This window comes from Myiozetetes cayanensis, unplaced genomic scaffold (genome assembly GCF_022539395.1).
Source record: "Myiozetetes cayanensis isolate MyiCay16 unplaced genomic scaffold, myiCay2020 scf2-11, whole genome shotgun sequence".
In the NCBI taxonomy this organism is placed as follows: domain Eukaryota; kingdom Metazoa; phylum Chordata; class Aves; order Passeriformes; family Tyrannidae; genus Myiozetetes; species Myiozetetes cayanensis.
Genome location: NW_026087411.1, coordinates 75,228,274 through 75,249,552, shown reverse-complemented (window position 1 = coordinate 75,249,552; position 21,279 = coordinate 75,228,274). Strand labels below are relative to the sequence as shown.

The window sequence follows — 21,279 nt, the reverse complement described above, 5'->3', positions numbered from 1 at the left end:
CTGTTGGGATCAATAGTACATACGTGTGGTGTGTGCCAGCAAATTTGTTTCAGCTTTCTTTTGTGATCCCGAAAATATTTTGTATGCTTTGACCTGCAGGTGCTGGATGTTAGCAAGGAGGGGAAGGAAGAGGTTTTCTATGGGCCTACGCTCCCCTTCGCTTCCAATGGAATAGCTGCATGCTTTCTCCCAGCTCCGTATTTCACATGCCCCAACCTTCAGACTTTGCAAGTGCCTCACCACAGGATTGGCACAATGTGAGACACTCCTTGTGCTTCACAGAATCAGTAGTGGAGGGGGAAAACATCAATCCTTGCATATAGAAGGGTTTCTCTGGGTCGGTGAGAAGAATCAACCCACACGGACTGCTGCTTTACCATCACACATTTGTCTTAAGGTCAGATCACAACAAGCAGGAAGGACGCTACAAAAACTGTCTGCAGTTTCTCTCCTCTGCCTCAGATGTAGAAGCACGTACATGAGAGTGTTTGGCATTTTTGCTGGTGACTACTTGCTATATGTCTACTTCATTTCCTTATGCAACTTTGTAAGGCATTGTGGATGCTCTCAGCTCATCCTGGGCTGCTTTTTTTGGGGGTCTTTATGTTCAGTTGTTCACCAATGGCGCTTTCGAAGATGATAGAAAGCTCTGTTTATGTTGATAAAGATGATATCATACTCTGGTAATTATGCAACTTACTCGATACCTTTGGCAAAAAGAATAACAAATGTGTTGACTTCCAATCCTGAACTCTGTCATTTACAGTTTCTCATTTAATAATTTCATTTTAAATTTAAATACTTCAAAACAGATTAAAACAAAGCTAAAAAGCAAACAAGCCCTGTAGGATATGGGGAACAGATAAAAATTGTCTCAGCTGAAAGAGAAAGAAACTGAAGCCTCATGGTTAAACTAAAGTCTGAACTGAATTTGTTTGTCTGAGAATCTAAATACCGTTTGGGATGTCATTTACCAAGGTCTACTATCAAATAAATGTTATCTTCTGTCATATGATCAATTCTTCCTGACAGCTGCAGTCTTTTAATGGTGGAGATCAGCCTCTTTACTGTATAATTAAAATGTGCCATTTACTTAATATTTTTAATATCCAGTTTGCAAGGGGTCACCACATTTACAATTATCAATGAACAGTCTCATTTTGTCCAACATATGGTCCCACAAATCACTGGTCTCCAGAGGCTAAACAGATGTAGAACAATGTCAATATTTATTTATTTATTCTTTCTGTTTATATAGTGTCTCCTTTCCATTCTCCAGGCATATGCCAGCTCACAGCAAATACTCTAACCTGGTATATTTTGGCTTTGCTTGGCTACTGCAGCCCCTGTCTCTTCTTTCTGTGTTTATTTACATATCTAACAAACTTTTCAATGTTTGTAAATATTAACCAAGCATGTTATTAAATTTTCCTCTATTTCTGATGTCTGGGTACTCTTGACTTCTCTGCTTTACCTACTGATCAGCTCCCTGTCACTGTGCGGTCTGAGCAGACCCGTCAGATTCCTACTGATGCTCCTGCAAATGCCACCTGCAGAATATGCTGTGGCAGTAGCCTGCGCCTGCTGGACAGGAACAGGTTGGGCTTTGTCCAGGGAGCAGTGTTTTCAAATCAAATGCATCTTTTAACTTGTAAGGGTCTGGTTACAGGGAAGTATCACCATTTCTGTCTCCTGCTGGGCAGTGTACTCACAGAACACCACCTTTCCTTTTCAAGTACTTATCAAGTTAGAATGTTTTATGTTTTTGGTTTTTTTTCACTAAGCTTTCTCACTCTCATTGCCTAGAGAAGAGGTGCAGCTGCACCATCTTTGCCTGGTGCACTGACTTGAGTTGCTAACGTTGCCTCCCTCTGTGCACCAAGCAAGCCTACGTCCAGGCAGTACTTTTCTCTACACTGCATGAAAGCTGTATAGGCTGTACATGAAGATATATTTTAGTTTCTTGGTTTAATTTGTTTGATCTCCTGGAAATCTGCATGCAAGGGACGGCTCTCCTAACAGGCCATTTACAATTTAGAAATTGTTTTCCTCTGTGAACTGCAGGGCCCAAGCCTGGAAACTACTCGAACTTTGGCTTATGTGTGGTTTTCAGGGATACAAACATATTACATCTCATTCTCAAGAGGAGGGCAGCTAAAATAATCAAAAAGTGTATGCAGGGGCTTTGAACCTCATCCTGGAGGTATCACACCAGGTAGGTGATCAGCTTTCGCTCCAGGGGCAGAACTGACATATACTTCCTATTTTGCAGGTGGTGGGAGGATTAATTTCTCAGCCTTTGTAAAGCCCAGTGCATTTCTGGCAATCATGCAAAGTATGAATTTGTATGCCTCAACTTAGTTTGGAGGCTTTTATTTCTAGGCCTCATAGCTTACCACAGCTGCAACTATGGGATAATTTCTAAACTGCTGCTCCTGGAGGACAAGGGGAGGGATTACGATGGATCTGGATGACTGAGGGGTGACAGAAAGCAGCAACAGTGACCCGCATTTGAGAAGCAGAGGGGGGGCAGCTTCCTTATGCAAAGCAGCATGTGCTCCTTGGTTCGAGGTCTGAAAGGCAAGAAAGTTATTTATCATGTTTGTTCTGCCCTTCAGACGCTTTTACTGCTCTGCTTGTTATCACCAATTGTCTGTACTGTGAATAGCAGTTCTAAACAGCTGTGCAATTGCATTATATTAGTTAGGGGTACCTCTGCCACAGAGCCTCAGGACAACACATATGCTCTTATTAGTGTCAGGATTCTGCTCTGGCTCTTAATCATCAGGCTCCACTGATTACTGAGAAGTCCCTCTTAGCCTCGAAGTTTTTGTGCCACACTTTCCTATCTGTGTCCTTTTGCTTTTGTTGCAGGATCTGCAGGACAGATGGGGGTGTTTTGCTGCATCTGAAGTCAGAAAATGCCACATAGCCCTTGGCAGTTGAGCAAAACCTGGTTAGTTACTGCCAGGTAAGAAAAGAATGGTGTGGATGCAAGAGCAGACAGAGAGCATCCCGCTGTGGCTGAGGGGTCTCAGCTGGGGAGGAGTGGGGGTGGGAGAGCAAGGATGGCTTCACCTGCCACCTGCAGCTGTGCAGGACTCCAGCCAGCAAAGGCTGCCCAGTGAGCTGAAGTTGCTCAATCACCATGTCCTCACTCTGACATCTTTCCACCGAGTGTCTCAGGCTTCTGAAACTGCCACAGTTGCAGGTTCCTGTGCGTGGGCTCCAGATCTGCCTCTAAATTTTGTACCATTTTTGGCAAACATACAACTCTGAACCCTACCTTTGTCCCTACCCAGCCTACCAGTTTTGGTACATACCTCTGAAATGCAGTTTAGCTCAGTTTTTCCACAGAGCCTTGAGATTTTGTTACCAGAGTCTGATCAGCAGAGAGTGACAGCTTATGCCAAGTCTTTCATCCAGCTGGGAATGTGCAAGGTAATGGGGCAGGTTGCAACCAGGGAGAACTCACTCAGGGAGTGCTTGAGAGGTGTCCTTACAAGTCAACAGTGCAGCAGCAGTTACTGTCAAGTCTAGAAGACAGTCCTTAGATTTACACATTACAGTTACTTAAATTTGCAGCTAACACTTTTGGGCCACAAGGTCTTGAGAGCTGTACTGAAGAGCTGTTCCCTGATCTCCTCTTTTGGGCCACTCCCCTTATGAGTAATATTCAATCCTTTATATAGCATACCTAACCTTTGAGTCCTAAAATGTGTTTTAACAGCTATTCTTAGCTATAAATAATCACAAAGACATCAGCTGCTTTGTGCTTTTTATTTAAAAAATACCCAATTTCCACAAGGAGCAGCACCAACAGCCTCTTTGGCCCCTTTAGAGTCTCTAGGTGCTGACCAAAGCCACACTCACACGTTATCAGCAAGTGTGCAGCAATTCTGTTTCTTTGCATTAATGGTTTTGTAATCCTTGCATTTCTAGTTGCAGCTTATGATTTTCTTCTTAATTTAGCAGGTTTTGGGAAAAGTATCTGTCTCTCAGAATAGCTGAAACTTTTGTAACTCTTTTTCCTTTAAGTTTTGCCTTCCCCAGTTACCCTCCCCCACACCTGTACAGACACTTAGTACATCAGTTGCAGAATCATGGAGAAATAGATAATTGAATATTCACACATGCAGAAACAACACAGGCAGAATGTGGAACAATGTGGAAACAAGCGCGAAAAGAGGCGGCATCTGTTTATTGAAAATTAGAATGTAGAATAAATTAAGAGGGCAAGGTTAAAACACTTCATCTGCAGGCAGAGTTTGTAGGGGAGGAAGACTTTGCAGGAAGTTTAGCACATAGACCGTATAAAGGGCTTATGTAGTTTTATTTTTGCAAAATGGATTTCCCTCACCCCCCCTCCTCAAGGACATGTTACAAAGGGATAAAGAGTGTCCACATAAAGAATGGTTTTCCAATAGAGATGATTATATATAGCTGTTTCACAGTAATGCTAGAATTAAAATGCTGAAAATGTTAATGTTGCAATGCTTCAAGTACTGAAGAAGAGAGTAAGTATTTTTAGCATTACCCTCAATTCATGAAAGTGAATGCTGTGCTAATTTTTCCACCAGTGCCTATGCAGGTCATCCTGGGCCTTTCTAGAACAAATAAGAAATTTAAGCTTGCATTTTTAGTTCCTGTTTTGGTGTCATTCTACAAGGAGGAGGGTAGATTCAGGATGGTGTTTGATGGACTGAGAAGTGCAGTGAATTTGGTTGTGATGTGCAATTACTCTGCTGGCATTTCCAAAGGTCTGTAAAGATACCACACCTATGAATATAGGGTCTGAGTTTTTACAATATTTTTGTTGTTCTATACATACCTTCACACTTTATACATTAAGCCTGCAAAAGGTTTACCATTTAAAAGCTGCTCAAGTAGGTAAAAGCCATATCCTAGTCATTCATCATAAAACAAGCTTAATTATGCTAGGACATATTGACACTGCATCAGATTTTTAATCTTCAACATAATTTTATAACCATTGCTAACAGATGGGCTGATTACACTGAATTTGAGTTTTAAGTAATAGTTAGAATTTCTAAAATATGATTAAACTGGAAATACCCATTGCATACATAATTTTCAAAAGCTACTGAAAGAAGGAGAACCAGAGCACAATAAAACCTCTTTTCTGTTTCCTGAGGGAAATGCGTTGCATTTAAGTGGACAGTTATCAGAGTTCCTTAAATGGCCAAGTAGTGTATGCTATTGGCAGCTCCTCTTCTGTGCAATTACAACAGATGTGCAGAACCTTATTCTTTCTATACGTCTGCTGCTCTTATTCCAGCATAAAAGGTGTGAATTTTTCTATTTCAGAAGTTATTTTATTGAAACAAGTGCCTTCTCCCTATTTTTTTTGTCATTGAAAATGAAAGCAAGGAGTAACTTAAATTACCGTGTTTCTGCTCTTTAATAACAATAACAAATGAGAAATTCTTATAAAATAGAGGTACAACTTTGTGGGACTAATGGAAGTTGCATGTGAATTCTGAACAGAAGGTGTCTTTTTTTTTATGTTATCATCATAAGGTTACATGAGCCAGACTTCTCTCTGTCTGCCATTGCTCATAATATGCTGGACATCTGTTTCATAGCACAAGGATGATAATGGGTCACAGGTGATTGGTATCCTGAATTCTGGAATAGGAAAAATATAAAAATGAAATACTGTCTATTCAGATCTCAGTTCTATATACTGCAGAAAGAAAAGGGTTGTAGTAGTCCTCTTACATCTGGCCAACGAGATCAGGATAGAAACTGCTCACAAGGCTCATGCCCACTGTCCTTCAGATAGGTCTGCTGTCAACATTGTTAGCATTTCTAAATGAAGGGGGACACTGGTCACAGACCATGCACCAGGCTTGGGGGAAAGAAAGCTTACTGAAATTAAATATTTTGTTAAAACTCCACTGATAAAAGTGATCCCATAGTTATGAGTAATTGATTAAGATTTCTGCTAATTTTGGCTGGGGTAGAGTTAATGTTTTTCACAGTGGTTGGTATGGGGCTGTGTTTTGGATTGGTGCTGAACGCAGGGTTGATAATATAGAGATGTTTTTGTTACTGTTAAGCAGGGCTTACAGAGCCAAGGCCTTTTCTGCTTCTCGTACTCCCACACTGGTGAGGAAACTGGGAATGCTCGGGAGGAGGCACAGCTGGGACAGATACCCCAACTGACCAGAGGGATATTCCATACCATATGACATCATGCTCAGTATATAAAGTAGGGGGAAGAAGAGGGGGACATTTGGAGTGATGGCATTTCTCTTCCCAAGTAACTGTTCATGTGATGGGGCCCTGCTGTCCTGGAGATAGCTGAACACCTGCCTGCCCATGGGAAGGACTGAGTTAATTTCTTGTTTTGCTCTGCTATTGTGCACAGCTTCTGCTTTTCCTATTAAACAGTCTTTTATCTCAACCCATCAGTTTTCTACCTTTTACTTCTGATTCTCTCCCAGTCCCAATGGTGGGGAGTGAGCAAGTGACTGAGTGGTGCTTGGCTGCTGGTTAAATCACAAATTTCTCTGAACTAGGTACTCTAGCTACAACTTTATTTTCAGCATGTTTTCTCCATCAGTTGCAGAATTTACGACTGCAGTAAATGTCTGTCCTTGCAAGCAGTGTTACTTTTAGACAACATACTGTGAGAGACCCTTTCCTTCCAAAAAGTAAAATGCTGCCCTAGTGCTACAAAAATGCAGGCCAAAGGAAGAGCCTATAAAAGCAGAAATCAGGATGTCACTTTATGGTGATCTTCAGACCAAAACTGTGGCAATATAAAGCTGTCTGGAGTGGTGACCTCTTAGTACAGTCAGCCCGCTCACCTGCAGCGTGTGGCTTTGGCACATCAGATCTGACTTTAACTCAGACCAATGCAGTCTCTAACAAACACACCGTCTTGCACCCAGCAGTGGTTTGCCTTCCAGCCCTTTGCTAATACTGAATGCTTCTGTGAGACAGCAGGTTGATGGTCAGCACTGCCTCCTGCAGCAGCATCTGTGGGCAGGCACCGGCCGGAAAGAAGAGAATGAAGGAAAGACCCCAGTAGGGTTGTTAGGAATGGTGTTGCTCCAAACCTGTGAGAGGACACAGAAGCCTGAATGAGCTGGGTAAAAGAACTACAGCAATGTCCATCTGTCCAAATGTAGTTAAAGGGTAATGTTTGAATATTTAAGCAAATACGTCAACAAGGTCTGTAAATCATGGAATGGTTCGTGTTGGAAGGGTCCTTTAAAGGTCATCTAGTCCAACCCCCCTGCAATAAGCAGGGGTATCTTCAACTGGTTTAGGCTGCTTATAGAGTCTCATGCAACCTGACCTTCAGTGTTTCCAGGGATGGGGCATCTACTACCTCTCTGGGAAACCTGTTCCAGTGTTTCACCACTCTCATCATAAAAAATTTCTTCCTTATAACCAGTCTGAATCTACCCTCTTTTAGTTTTTAAACCAAACTGTTCTTATGTAAAATATTACAGAAAGGTTTAATTTAAATAATGTTCATTGTCTTAAGCATCTTTTATACAGACAGTATGTATGTTAGACATATATATTATGTCTAACAAGACATAATATATAATTTAATTTTCAGGTTTTTTTTTTCTATATTGTACTTAAAATCAGGATTTTCTTCTTTCCTCCTAATTGGTTTTGGATTGTTGTTTTGGTATATGCTTGGTAAGTCAGCCTAGTCTAGCACTTTGCAAGCCTTCCTCTCATTAATATTATCAGAACTATCAGTCATATCTGCAAATGTCCGTACCAAATAAATAGACCAAACCAGATTGCCCATTTTTGGCAGTGGTTGATGAATATGATGCAAAATGCAGTATTTCTGCTCACATTAACTTTGTGACAGAGAAGAATGATAATTTCCAAACTGTTTAAATTAGTTTCTCATGCACCAGGAGCTGCTGTGCATTTACATAAAGTCCTGTCGCTTTTTCAGAAACTTCCAACCACTAGAGAGAGTATTAAATATGTCTTTAACAACCTACTAAACACATCATTAAATGCTTTGTTGTAATATCTGCTCCATCCTTTAAAAGTCACAGTTTTTACTTTTAGGAAGTCATACTACAGTAAGGCATTCGTTCTGTAATCTACTGGGTAGTGGGACTCAAATCCAGAGACATCTCAATCTCTCTTGAGAGGGGGGGTATTCTTTTTTTTTTTTTTTTTTTTTTTAAGAAAAAAGCATTTTAGCAGCACAGTCCTCCTGAGATGAATAAAACTCCTCCCAGGTACAGAAGCTTACAGGAAGCTACAATGCAAATTCAATAAGTCACTTTCATAATGAAAAGAACCTCTATGTTCTGCACTGTTAAGTAGCCTAAAGAGGCTTTTAGTTACTGCATTATCTGAAGTACCGATAGCCGATTTAGGCAAGAAGATTATCTAGTTCAACTTGATAAGATTACTGTGACGAAAGAGGAGCTGTTCTGAACAAGATTTTAGGGATTTTTGTGGAGCTATTAGACACAAAAATAATCCTTCCTTCCCATTAACACCGTAAAGTTAAAATGTGAATAACTTTAAAAGTAAGAGCCTGCTCACCGGTATTGCCATTAAGGGCAGACTTACCACTCCCAAAGTCCAGTAAGTAGTTTCGGAAATACTGATTATCGAGGGAAGTGAAAAATGTGGATACCACAGCCATTAATAAAAGTTCCCTGAGAACTTTAGGGAAAAAAAATACAGAAAAAGTTACAGAGCTAGATCCATCCTGGAAAAATCCGTAACATGGCAAAATATTTGAAAAATCCAACTTTTCAGGCAAACAGGAATAATGATTAGCCTATGATCAAATGATGATTATTTCCATTAGAAGTTTATCCTCTCTTCTTTTTCCCTCACGCTTAGTCTAACTTAAGTGGATAATTAACAGTGTCACGGCTAATGAAAAGATCATAGGATCCCTGGAAATTATGGGTTAATTTTAAGAACATAGTATTGAAAAGGGAGAGAACGGGAAATATGAACCTACCTTTTCTTATATTACCCACAAAGACAACAGAGAGATTTTACACTGGAATCTGAAAGACTTAAATGTTTTAATACAGGTGGAAGATTAAGACAACTATATACATTCTGTGCAACATAAACACAAGCTCTCTCTTAACAACACTAGCTCCATCATACTGGCATAACTCCTAGTGAATACACTGCATTCAACAAGTTCTGTACTAGAGAGCACAGGTTTTTCTTATTCTGCTAAAATAATAAATTAGAAAGTACAAAGTTAAGTTTTTCTTACGGACAGACTGAATAAGATTTTCAAAAGTACACTGTTAAGAGGGACAGGTCTCAATGTGAACTGAGTTGTGAAATTAATTCTTTGAAATCCTGTCTTGTATGTTGCAATACAGGCTCTGTTCATATAGACATTTAAATATGTAATAAATTAGCTGTATCTTTCAGTTGCCATCCATCAGTATATTGAGTTAATCTTCAGATGCATGACAATATTAAAAAATACCACCGAGATTTTTTAAATTAATACATAAATTGGGGGAAAAAAACAACCACAAAAGTGATAAATGTCTTTCCATTGTAAGATAAAAAACTTGTCTACTGTGTTGTATAGTTTTAGGTATTGACAGTGTCACAACATCCGAGAGGAAAGAATTAATCACCAGCACACTGCTAATCTGTCTCATTTTCCAGTTTTTGTATCTCATTTTGTCCAGCCTCTGCGAGGTAAGATAAGAGTCTTTTATAGGCTTCTCTGTTAAGAAAAACAAAACAAAACAAAAAACGTAACGTTATTTAAACAATCTCACACAAACCAAAAGTACGTAATTCCCAAATTCATTGTTTACATACTGGGGTATTAAAACATCGGAACTTCCCCCCACCTATTCAACTGTTTCGTTTCCTGTGAATTTTTTAGTACGGCCAGATTGGAAGAAGGATAAGGATTGCACTGTTTATGACTAGAAGTGTAGTGAAGATGCCTAGAAATCTACTTGTTTAATAAACTGCTGTGAAATAGAAATTCTTCATTTTAAAACATGGAGTTTTCCAAGGCTTAGATGAGATTAGCATTCAGCCTTCATCACGTTTGCTCTCTCATTTCTGTCTATGAAATTTCTGATTCACAGCACAGCAATGTGAGCCACTGGCACTACGGTGCAGGCTGGCACTAACACAGATTTAGACCAACATCCTCAACCAAGGACAATGACTGTTTTAAAATAAACCTGGAATTCAGAAGGGAACTGTCACTCAAGTGGATTTTCTAGAAGAGTGCATATGTGTTGATGAGACTTTTCACCTTAAGTTCATTCTAATACTCTCCAGCCTAGACAATGTAATGATTGTTAAGGTACTGTCTCTGACATTTAGGTATTATTTTCTAATTATGTATTTTTGTCATGAAATATCAACTTGAGCAAACAAAACTGAAGTTTTCATATTAGTTCCTTGCAATAACAACACTGATCATCACCACTATAAGCAACTAATGCAGCTTCTGAACTTGGCTTTTATTTATGTATACCTGGGTTTGCACTTCCATGTCTACAGTAAATTGTACAGAATAAATTAATATAATGTTATTTAGTGGCCAGGACTGAAGAGAGAAAATCAGGCATTAGTCTTGTAACAATAAAATGCTCATGGATCACCTCAGACTGTTGGGTAACAGAGCATATTATAAATACAAATTATTAATACAAAACATTGACAATAGACTAGATAATATACAGTTTTAAGTGATGAGGCTAAAAGAAATGTAATCAGTAATCTCCAAGCATATATATCAGGAAGCTCAAGCAACCTGCTTTCCCTTCAGTATTTTATAGACTGTGGGATGAATTTTACTATAATAACAGTATTTAATAAGAACAAAAAAATTGGCTATGAAATACATTATCAAAATATGAAAAGCAGATAGTATGGAATCCTGCTGATATGGTACATCCAGCTGACCCTGGCTGAATTCTCTTAAATAAAAGCAAATGTATTTGTTGGTAGTGGATAATAAAAAGTGAACAATACAATTACAAAGAAGTTAAATATATTTTTCATTAAATGGAAGATTAAAACCTTGTGACTACCCTTTAATGTCTCATGGTTTACATCTTGCACAGCTCTGTCTTTTGGACTTGTTATAGCCCAGGCCCTGCCAACACACACCTTAAAGCTTCCCCAGGGTGAGGTGTTGCTAAGATCCTACCCTTTGACTGGTCCCAGGATGTGCATTAATGTAAACACAGGGACGAGTTCCCAGCCCAGACCACACGGAGAGTCAAGGGCAGCCTTCCAGTGAGCAGTACTAACAGGAGAAGCCCTTTTGGCTCGAGTGCCGCACTAGGCAGAGCTTTGTAACAGTGTTCGTATAGAGGTGCTGAAAGTTCAGTGCTGCATCCGCACCCAGGGACACCACGCTCTGTGCAGAGCTGCTCCCCTCATGTGCCACTTCCACCAAATGCCAGATGGATTCACAAGTCAAATATTTCTTGGGGGCAAATGGAGGAAGTATGAGTCTGCTATGCCTTTTGGAGCCAGCCTTTTCTGGACACCCACAACTCTTCTATGTTTAGATTATGAGAGAACTCCTGAAATTAAGCTATGGGTATTTCTTTTCCAAGCATCTCAGATCATACTTGAATACACTATAATTTTACAGATGACCCATAAAGTCCTCTAAAACAGGGACTGACAGGAAAATTATTTGAGGCAGGAATTCTTTATTCTATTTTGCAATATACGGTTTAGTGAGCAGAGGCAACCTGGCTTCACATAAATTCTGCTGGGGCGTGCAGACCCTAATATCAAAACATCTCTGGAAATATTTAGCACATATAGATGGCTTAAAACCACAAAAGGCTTGAGTTAAGGCAGATTTCTGACTGAACACCCTTAAAAAATGACTCATTATCTGTGCTGCTGTCGTAAAACTGCTTTTTCTCAAGAGAATATACCTCTACTGCTCATTGTCAAAAAAACAATATTAAATAAAAATCAAACCTCTGTGCAGCATTTCTTCCAAGACCTTGTTTGTACTCCAAATCCTTCAGAGACTGTGTGATTGTGGGAATCAGGCTGGTAACTAACATCTGATCCAAGACTGCCACTGTTTCTAGTATGCTGAAAACCCGGTGATCATAGACAGCGGTATAGTCCTGGATAAACTGCCTGAGGGGGACACAGAAGCACTTAATGCAGGGTCAAAACTGGATGCCAAGAACAACTGAAGAGTCTAATCAGAACAAGCAATCTGGTTGCATGGTAATTTTCATATTGTTACACTAGAATACACTACCTAGAATACTTTGTTTAAACAAAGCCATGCTTTTGAAGCCTAATGCTAGAAATCCCGCATGTTTATTTTCAAGCAAATTGGCAGATTCTGCTCCTGTTTCACCAGGGCTGACTTGTTCCAGAGCACTGCTCTTTGTAATATGTCTGAATGCAAAACTAAAACATGTATTTATTATTTAATAAATAGTATTTGTAAGGAAAAAAAAAATTAACAAGAGTTCTAGATTCAAATCTGCAGAAATAACATTGGCATTTCTTGTAAGGCTCCACTGGATCTTTAGCAGGGTAGACGACAGGATGGAAGAACACTTGTTTGTCTTCCTGAGGGTTTGAGGTCTAACACTGACCATCAGCATTCCTGAGGAATTTTACCCATGGCAGCAGCAACATACCTCCCTCCTGAACATCTTTCAAAACAGTACCTCATCCATGAGAAAGTAGGTATGTTTCCCTCTCCTATTTTTTTCCTCTGGCTTTTTGGCCAAGCTGTGTGTAAAACCAGTGCCAAAAGTGCCATTACTTAAATACCATAAACAAGCAACAATGCAGTATGTTAAGGATAGTTAGCTATTTAAAAAAAACATGTTTGCTGTCAATTGGCTTGCAGTAGCTTCGCTGCCAATTGGCATATTTTCTGGTTACCTAAATACAGAAGTCAGCTGGGTGGCATGTTCCCCTCCTGACCCTGCTTGGCAGCCTTCTACCATGTTCTGTACAATGTCTGTAGATATTTTTTTAACTGTAAAAGAAAAATCACAAGATTCACACAGAGCTCTTGAACTGACCATCTGGAGAATGTCTTTCACGAAGACTAAAATTTTTAAATGAGAAAAAAAGGTTTAATCTTACTTTGATGCAAGTGAAATTACTGTGAAAGCAGTTAGATTGGCTATAAAGAACAGAATGAGTCACAGATTTATGCAAAAGTCTTACTTTCACCACCATTATCCTTTAAACATGCAGATTTTTAAGTACATAATGGTCTTTTTAAGTAAAAGTAAAGAGATACTTACTGGAAATAGAGATTGTATTTAAATGTAAGTTCTGTTTATATTCTTTAATCATTCCTATTTATTTAAAAAAAAGAGAGTCATAGCAGTATATCCTGCCCTAAGTTATGTAGATCTAGTACTTTGCAATGGTGAATATTGTTCTGAAATCCACCCTAACTTGTTTTTTAAGGGAAACAGACAAACAACCAACCCTTCACTATTTTCTTAATAATTGTTTTCAAATAAATACTCAAGTTGCAAGATACAGCTGTTCCTTTATAAAGGTGGAACTGGGCTGCAAGGGCTTCTCCAGAAGGGTGTGACAGAACTCTGTCCAGGCAGTCAGTGAGCTGGTGGCCACAGCAGCACAAGACTTCCAGCCCATTCTAATCCTCAGGCCATTGCAAAGTGGGTGCTCTCAGCTTCCAGCAGGAATGGCCATAATGGCAAAAGAGGGAAGAAAGTTTTGTGATGATTCGGCTAATTTACTACGCACGTCTTGTCCTTGAAACTGTTAAAGACCAGAATCAAAAAGTACTTTATTAGAGAAAATTCCCAGGAGAAGTCAGAAGTGAGTCCCAATTTTGCTTAATGCCTCTACTAGCAGCTTATGCACATTCATTATATAATGATAGGGTGAACAGAGTGCTTCATTTTTTAAGAAGCTAAAAATAAAGAAGTTCTTGCTATGAAACAAAGCATGCTAAAAGAAGAAAGAAGACTCAAAGATGCCTTCAGAGAGCAACATGCTACTTTTAATCCATTTATAATACCTCTATGGGGAGAACATACGCCAGTCTTATTTGGTATCAAAGTTTTAGGTGGAAAAAAATTTCCACAGTTGCCAAGTCTAGAGGCAATTAGATGGGAAGGACAGGGAGAAAGGAAATGCTCTTCAGATTCCTGAGAAGTTGATTGGTTCATTAGAGAGCAAAAAGAGAGAAGTCCCAGACCAGTTAATGAAAAAAACAAAAAACAAAAAAACTTGTCCAATTTAGCTGGCCAGATGATCTTACTCACCTCATCTGAGAGTCTTAAATACTGGGATGAAAGATGCTTAGCAGTAAAAACATCCTTCAAGTGTGGAGAAATGTACTTAAAGCAAACAAACAGCTCACCTTGTAGCTCGTTAACCAATACCATGCATTTCAACACAGATGGGAGAACTAATTCAATGTCACACAGTTCAGTGCTCTTGGTTCTCTGAAGTACTTCAAGAATGAAAGCAAGAACGGAGGCCAAGCGAGGAGGTGGAGCATTGCCTTTGAACTGCATGTAGTTTTCCCTGAGAAGACAAAGCAAACCAGAACAAAGTCTGTAATTTCAGGTTTTTTCCATTCAGTGCAAGCACCATATACCTTAAAATAACTGTAATATTTCAGCAGGAGGCCTATTACATAGATTTCTATCTTTATCTAGGCTCAAATAATGGATTCTATTTGTCTTAGTCTTAGCAACGACTCCCAATTTGTCAGAGGACAGTGATGCCTTCTGACTTTTCTGTTGAGAGGGAAGTGAGAAATAAGAGCTATCATAATTACAGTTAAAAAGCCAAGTGTGACTATAAAAGCTAAAATAAAAAGGTGGCATCGGAACTGAATAAATGAAGGAGTTGAGATTCCAAGATCCTAAACCAACATCCATAATGTAGCTGTTATTCAACTATGTTATTGAGCTTTTGTAAACTCACAATCCAACTTGTGGTAACAGCTCTGCTGTTATACTGGTATTGTTATTTTATTTTTGACAACAGTATGTTGTAATGGGACAGCCAATGACTGCTTTTGCTCTGACAGAATTAACACAGTCATCTCCAGTATAAAATTCTGGCACAAAGATAAAAGGTCAATCTGCAATAGGAGCAAATTTTAACATCACACACAGGGAGTGTTCCAATTCAAACACCTTGATTTGTTATTTCTCCACAAAAGAATACAAGAATACAAACTACTGTCGGTTTGACATCAATTAATTTAATCTGAAGACAATAAGTTTAAATTGAAGCATTCTGGACAGAGGAGTGCAGGTGAAAAGAACACAGCATTTGTTCATTAGTAAGCAAGAACACTCCAAGAACCTTTAAAAAAAAGCTTTTTAGATATTTAGTATTAGTTACTGTTATCTACTCAAACAAGGCACGCATGTTTACTGAGCAATGCATCAATTAAAAACCCCTCATCCTTGTTAAAACTCAGTAAGGGGTGCTCCTACACCTTTCAAATGGAACCTGACTTTCAGAGCTCTGGGTACTTTGTTGGACAGATTCAGAGCACTGAAGTTACGTGTGTGACTAGGCAAATGAAAGCTGTAACACTTTACTTCTATATTTCTTACATTATGTGGTCTTAGCAACTCCAAAATCTTCTATCTTGTTAAGTATTCTGAAAATTTTCCACAATTTTTTGGGGGTGCCCTTCCACTAAAAGTGGGGTGCTACATTTATTTTAGCTCTCTGACATAAGACACTCCTGATGGTGTTGTTCCATTTCCTCTGTGTGGAAGCAGTATATTGACTAGCTTTCATATGGCAAAGTGGCCAGCAAAGTCTGTACCTATTTGTTTACAGACCCAGTGACTGCTTCCTGACCACCCAACAGTTTGCAAATCAGCCTTGCTCACTTCTTCCACATTCTTCCCCGATCCCCAAGGAATGTTTCACATCTCAAAAATCACCAAGTGCCATTACAGCTTTGGAACTTTCTATCCACTATCAATCTCAATGTTCACACATGCATGCACACATTCAAAAATAACTTAATTAAGGTGACAAAGTTTGAGTATACATAAGTTAAAAACATGTCAGAACCAAGATTGTGAAATCTTAATTCACTCCTCTAATATGTGATAATACAAATTTTACTTACAGGATTGCTTATTATATTTACTCAAGATCAACTCTGAAATTATTTTTTTAATCAATATGTATACACACTCTTTAACAAATAAAAATCCAATTACCTTGGATATAAGCAATCACCTTGCATTCAATGGGGTTTAATTTCTTTCCCAACATGGACAAAAAGTATGAATTGTTCACTGTTCTGCAGTACATACAACAAAGCTACAACCTTTCAGCAGCAGGCGCACAAGCTTATAGCTGCTGTTGACATTGTGTGAGTAGTGACAGCACGGTGAATGGGTACTGTCTCCCTGCCTCTATGCCTTCCTCTTCCCCTAGCCCCAGTTTTCCATTTGCCCTGGGTAGCTGGCACACCTGTGTATTCCCTGACACTTACAGAGCAATGAGGACCCCCATGTACGGGTAACTGTGGCAGCTATAAGCGCTACACCTCTGTGACCCTAAATACAGCCTGAGACACAGACGTATGATGGTGTATATTGGAATGTAATTCTAGAAAATTACTTTTTTTCATGTGACCTCATCCAATAGTTTTTCTTATGGCCTAGAACCTGTATCCTTAATTACTGGCTCACAGATCTTTCCAGTTTCACTCTCCTGATGTGTATACACACTGTCCTTCCTTTGTTCCCTGCCCAGCAACTCACAGGCTCTTCCTACAGCCACACTATCAGTTGACTGTGAAGAAAACAGAGGCATTCCCTCTCTAATTAGCTATTTGTGAAATATCTGAATAAGGGATGCTTTTTACTCCACTAGTCCTTACTTTACGACATGCAAAGTGGTCTTCCGTAGACGGAGCATCTGTGGGGCTGTAATGGAACTGCATAAGGCAGTCAGCATAGGATGCTGTCCAGTACCAGGCACAGTCGGAGAAGAAGGGAGGAATCGTCCAAAATAGTGTCGAATAATGCTCCCAAGGAGTTGATTTAAATAGGCACCCTGTGTTTGAGACTGACAGCATATGAAGGACAGGCCCTGTAGAAGAAAATTATAGAAAGTGAGAAACTGAATAAATTTTTAACAATACTTTTGAATAAATCTTTAGCAACTGTAGGCTAAATACTCATAAACCGCTGTACACAGAATAACTACTGCCTGTCAAATAAGCATCAGCAATTTGCTGTAGATATGGTGGCCTGCAAATGAAGAAAAAGTCAGGCAAGGCTTGCAAAGAGAGGAAAAACCTTTTACTAGACTAATTAATATATTGGAAGATAAACTTTGGGACATGCAAGCTCCCTTTCAAATTCAAAATAAAACTTTGGCATTTCAGACCTGAGAAAGTTTCTGTGCCCAAAAGCTCCTTATTTCTTTTTCAACCCTCTTTGTGGTCTAACAAAGTATATTAGTCAGGTAAGATTTAAGAAGGGAGAGAAAGAATAAATACCTCACCTGTTTGTAAAGGACAGTGTGAAATTCTTGTATGAATGATATAGCAGAAAAATGAGCACTTAGAATCAAGCTCCAACAAGAAATTTGCTCACAGTCTGAAAAAATTAGGGTAAATTAGGCACCATTTATAAAGGATTTAGAGGGAGTATTAAACTCTGTTTAAGATAAGGCTAAACTGCTGTTATTCATCCAATATAAGCTATATTGATCCAGAGAAAAATCTATAATGAAAGTACTTGCCCAGAAAGTGCTTATCTGAACACTACCTGTAGTTACACAAAATACACATGGTCATCTTTGAAGAAAAGAGTAATACTCTTACTGGTAGGGGTTGCCATAAGAGGAAGTTAAGATTTTGTTCCCTTCCCCCTGGTTCCTGAGAGAAAGAAGAACAAATCACTAAGAAAAAAATAAACTCCCCTGATCTCCCATCTCAAGGGTCACAGTCAGCAACACAAACAGAAGCCTCTTGAGAACAGTTTTGTCCAACAAGAATAATGGTGTAAAACAAGGTCAAGCACAACAGTACTTCAAGCTTCTGTTAGACTTCAGTTTTGGTAGAAGAAGTATCTGCCTGAATATTTATGGTTGCTGAGGTAAATTAATACTCCCTAATATAGGAGTTAACAGTTCAAGTCAAACTGCTTTTGTTCCCAGCTACTGACAAAGAGTATTTCTGTTGCTTTTTGAATAGGAGTCCCTCCCCAAAAACATTTTCATCTATACCTGTGTGAATGGGACAGAACAAGTGTTTCAGGAAAAAGCAGGCTGAGACATAGCTGAGGGTCTTGAAATGAGGAGTTCCCACTTTTGGTTCCACAGTAAACAAATACAGGAAACATGAGATGTCAAGAAATGAGCCTTTTCACTACCTGCCTGAAGACTTGCTGTAGGTGGCTCTGTTGAACACAGATTTGTTGCGTTAAGGGTTTAACTTCACATACTTCTAGGGCTTCTTGGTAATTTTATCAAGTCTCAGTGATAAAAAACCACACTTCCTCAACTGAGGCTTTGATTAAAAGTTCAGATTCTCTCCTCCTTTTGCGTACATAGTGCAAAATTTTGTAGGAAAAAGCAGCTGCCGCTATATCAGAATTCTTGAAAACAAGAAGTCTGCTGCTTCTTGGCAAGTAACAGACCCAAAGAGAGACTGTTACAGATGACAGACTATTTAGTGTGTAAGCTTGAGGGGTTGATGTTTTCAATACGATATTGCAGCAGGCATAAAGAAGAGTTGCCTGTGTTTCTGTAGTACAGCTCATACAGAAAGACAGAATGTACTCCATAATCCAAATATCGGAACTGGCACTCTTAAGATTCTAGACTTTTAACACTAAAAATCCCCAAACATCTGTGACAAAGTGTATTAATTTATCTGATAAAAGGGACACAAAGAATATCACAATCTTACACAGGATATCTGCAGGAAGACACGAAGAACACAGCACCTGTGAAGAACTGTGAAAAACTAACAGTAGTTACTAAAATGAGACTTCTTCAAATTGAAGATCAACAAATGCTACACAGTATCAAGAAAAGCAGAAATTGGTTGTTGTTAACTAGTAAGAGCTTTTAAGAAATGATCCTAGAGATGTTTAATAGGTGCAATAAAAAGAAAAGAATATTAGATTTTAGATATCTGAAAGAATGCTGACTAATTTTTGCAGACCTAGTAATTTGATTTGAAAATTAATCAACAAACCTAGTCTGATCCTTCATAAAAGCATTTTCATTTTTTGAGCTGAAGTAAATTGATTCTGGAAACTGCATCCCAAAAAATTAGAAAAGAAGTTGGATTTCTCTTTTGGACACAAAGGCCCACTGAATTCAGCTCAACACTGTGTTCTTTATTTTGGACTCCTCCTTTTCCTTAAAAGTACAGAGAGCAACAGACCTGCACAAAGTCTGACAACACCATATCCCAAGTGGCACAAGGGATAAATTACCAACATTGCAGAATAGCTGCAAATCTCCAGGTACAATGGCAAAACAACAAGGTAATCACGTAGAAATTTCTTCTTTTAAATCCCACCAGCAATTAACCAGTAACACCGTTCATATCAGAGAAAAAAGAAATGCATGCTACTGGACTGCAGTTCTGGACCAGGGATTTGAAATCAATCTCATCAGACCCCGAGGACAATCCCTACAAAGCAGATGGACTCTAAAGGGTTGATAAAGCCGCTTCCTTTTTCTTAACTATGTTCTTTAGCCATCTTCTGAGGTTAAAAAGAAAACAAAGACATTTTAAGAGGAGCAGAGAGGCATGACATCATCTGCTCCTCATTTTGGCAGAAAGGCAACTGATTCCTGTGCATGTTCACTGCAGGAACCTTTTGTGGCCAGAGCTGCCTCTTCTGATTTATCTATGTATCTGTAAATCACCTGTGGAGAGCAAAGAACCGATTAGTATGGATTACTGGAACTATTCATTGCAGAAATGCCAAGCCACCTAATGATGACTTATATTATAAGTCCTGCTGTTGGAATAAATCTGCTGTTCACCAATTAATGTTGTACGATTCCTATTAAATACATACTATAATTCACAAAATGTATTAATAAGCTTGTTCAAATATCGGACCGCAGATGTGGCTCATGGGAGGGCTTTTAAGGTCTGATCTCTGACAAATGCTGAGCCTGCACAGACCCATTAAAATCCCTGGAAAATGTATGTGCCAAGCACTATTTAGAATGAAGCTCTTTTACCACTCTCTGTATTTACACAGAAATCAACCATCTTCTGTATTGGACAGGATTCACACTGATAAATCAAGCAGGGTATCTTACCTTTCCTATTATTATGTATAAAATGCTTATTCCATGGATCCACACTGTATTCTGCAAGATATATCTAAACTAATATTTCTTCTCCAAAACAAGTTCCATACACCACTTCAGTTCTTTACCATATTACTAGTAATGTGTACTAAAATTCCTCCAAATCATTCTCCAAGAAATCTACCAAGAGGCATTTCGATCTGAAACCTCCTATGATAGGCTTCAGCAATCCACTATGACACAAATCAACTGAACTGCTTTTTACAGTAGTGAAATAACTAGGGTTAAATTTTACATGCCTCACAATCTCATAATTAGGATCAGTCCCATAAAATTGTAAAATGGCTGTTCGTTCATGTTCTTCATGCCTTACTTTCCAAAGTGAGTTGTTCAACAACTCTGAGGGCAATTTTTACATTATATCTCAATAAAATCTTTCTTAGGTCATCAAATATTATCAAAACAGATGATGCACAGTGATAGAAATAGTATCCAGACAGTAACCCTTAGGCAAGAAAAAAAACCCAGCTAGTTCAAAAGCTGCTAGAACTAAGCTGTTTTGACAAGGCAGCATCAGTGACTGAGTTTGAAAAAAAACCTTCTAGATAAGATCCATGTACAATGGAAAACAGACCAGCTGCCCAACAGCTGTCAAAAGGCACAACTGTATAACCCAAATTTCTATACAAACGTAACAAGTAAATACAGACAGTCTGAAGCAAAGAGAGAGAAATGCAATGTCCAGTCCCAATTAGTGCATTTGACAATTATGTGTGCCAGTGGAAAACTAAAAGAAGCCTTTAATTTTTACCCATTAAAAATAAACCTGTATGTTTGAGGTAATGAAAGACAATGAGTTACAGTCATCAGTTTTGATAAATTGTGAAGGTCGTAATAAACTATGGTGTGGGAAGAGAAGGAGCTTCGTATGTTGTCCTAAAAGATGGAAAAATCCAGGAATTCTATAGGATTTCA

The 21,279-nt window shown here is 38.8% G+C and overlaps 2 protein-coding genes across 5 annotated transcripts in view; one reads left to right on the top strand and one right to left on the bottom strand.

Moving 5' to 3' along the window:
• The window catches only part of KLHL32 (kelch like family member 32), a 127,649-nt gene extending 126,634 nt beyond the window's left edge, over positions 1-1,015 (top strand). For all 3 annotated transcript variants that reach the window (XM_050315579.1, XM_050315578.1, XM_050315580.1), the window contains exon 12: positions 100-1,015. In XM_050315579.1, the coding sequence (XP_050171536.1) occupies positions 100-261 (162 nt within the window). In that variant the 3' untranslated portion in view covers positions 262-1,015. The remainder of the gene's footprint in view (positions 1-99) is intronic.
• A 3,171-nt stretch (positions 1,016-4,186) lies between these two features.
• Positions 4,187-21,279, bottom strand: part of MMS22L (MMS22 like, DNA repair protein) — a 100,179-nt gene continuing 83,086 nt past the window's right edge. Inside the window, exons 21-25 of one of the 2 annotated variants that reach the window (XM_050315576.1) lie at positions 16,895-17,106; positions 14,387-14,553; positions 12,919-13,015; positions 11,983-12,150; positions 4,187-9,736 (exon numbers count right to left, since the gene is read on the bottom strand). In XM_050315576.1, the coding sequence (XP_050171533.1) occupies positions 9,655-9,736; positions 11,983-12,150; positions 12,919-13,015; positions 14,387-14,553; positions 16,895-17,106 (726 nt within the window). In that variant the 3' untranslated portion in view covers positions 4,187-9,654. Of the gene's footprint in view, positions 9,737-11,982; positions 12,151-12,918; positions 13,016-14,386; positions 14,554-16,894; positions 17,107-17,523; positions 17,619-21,279 lie in introns of those variants that run through there. The other variant, XR_007628942.1, reaches the window with a different exon arrangement.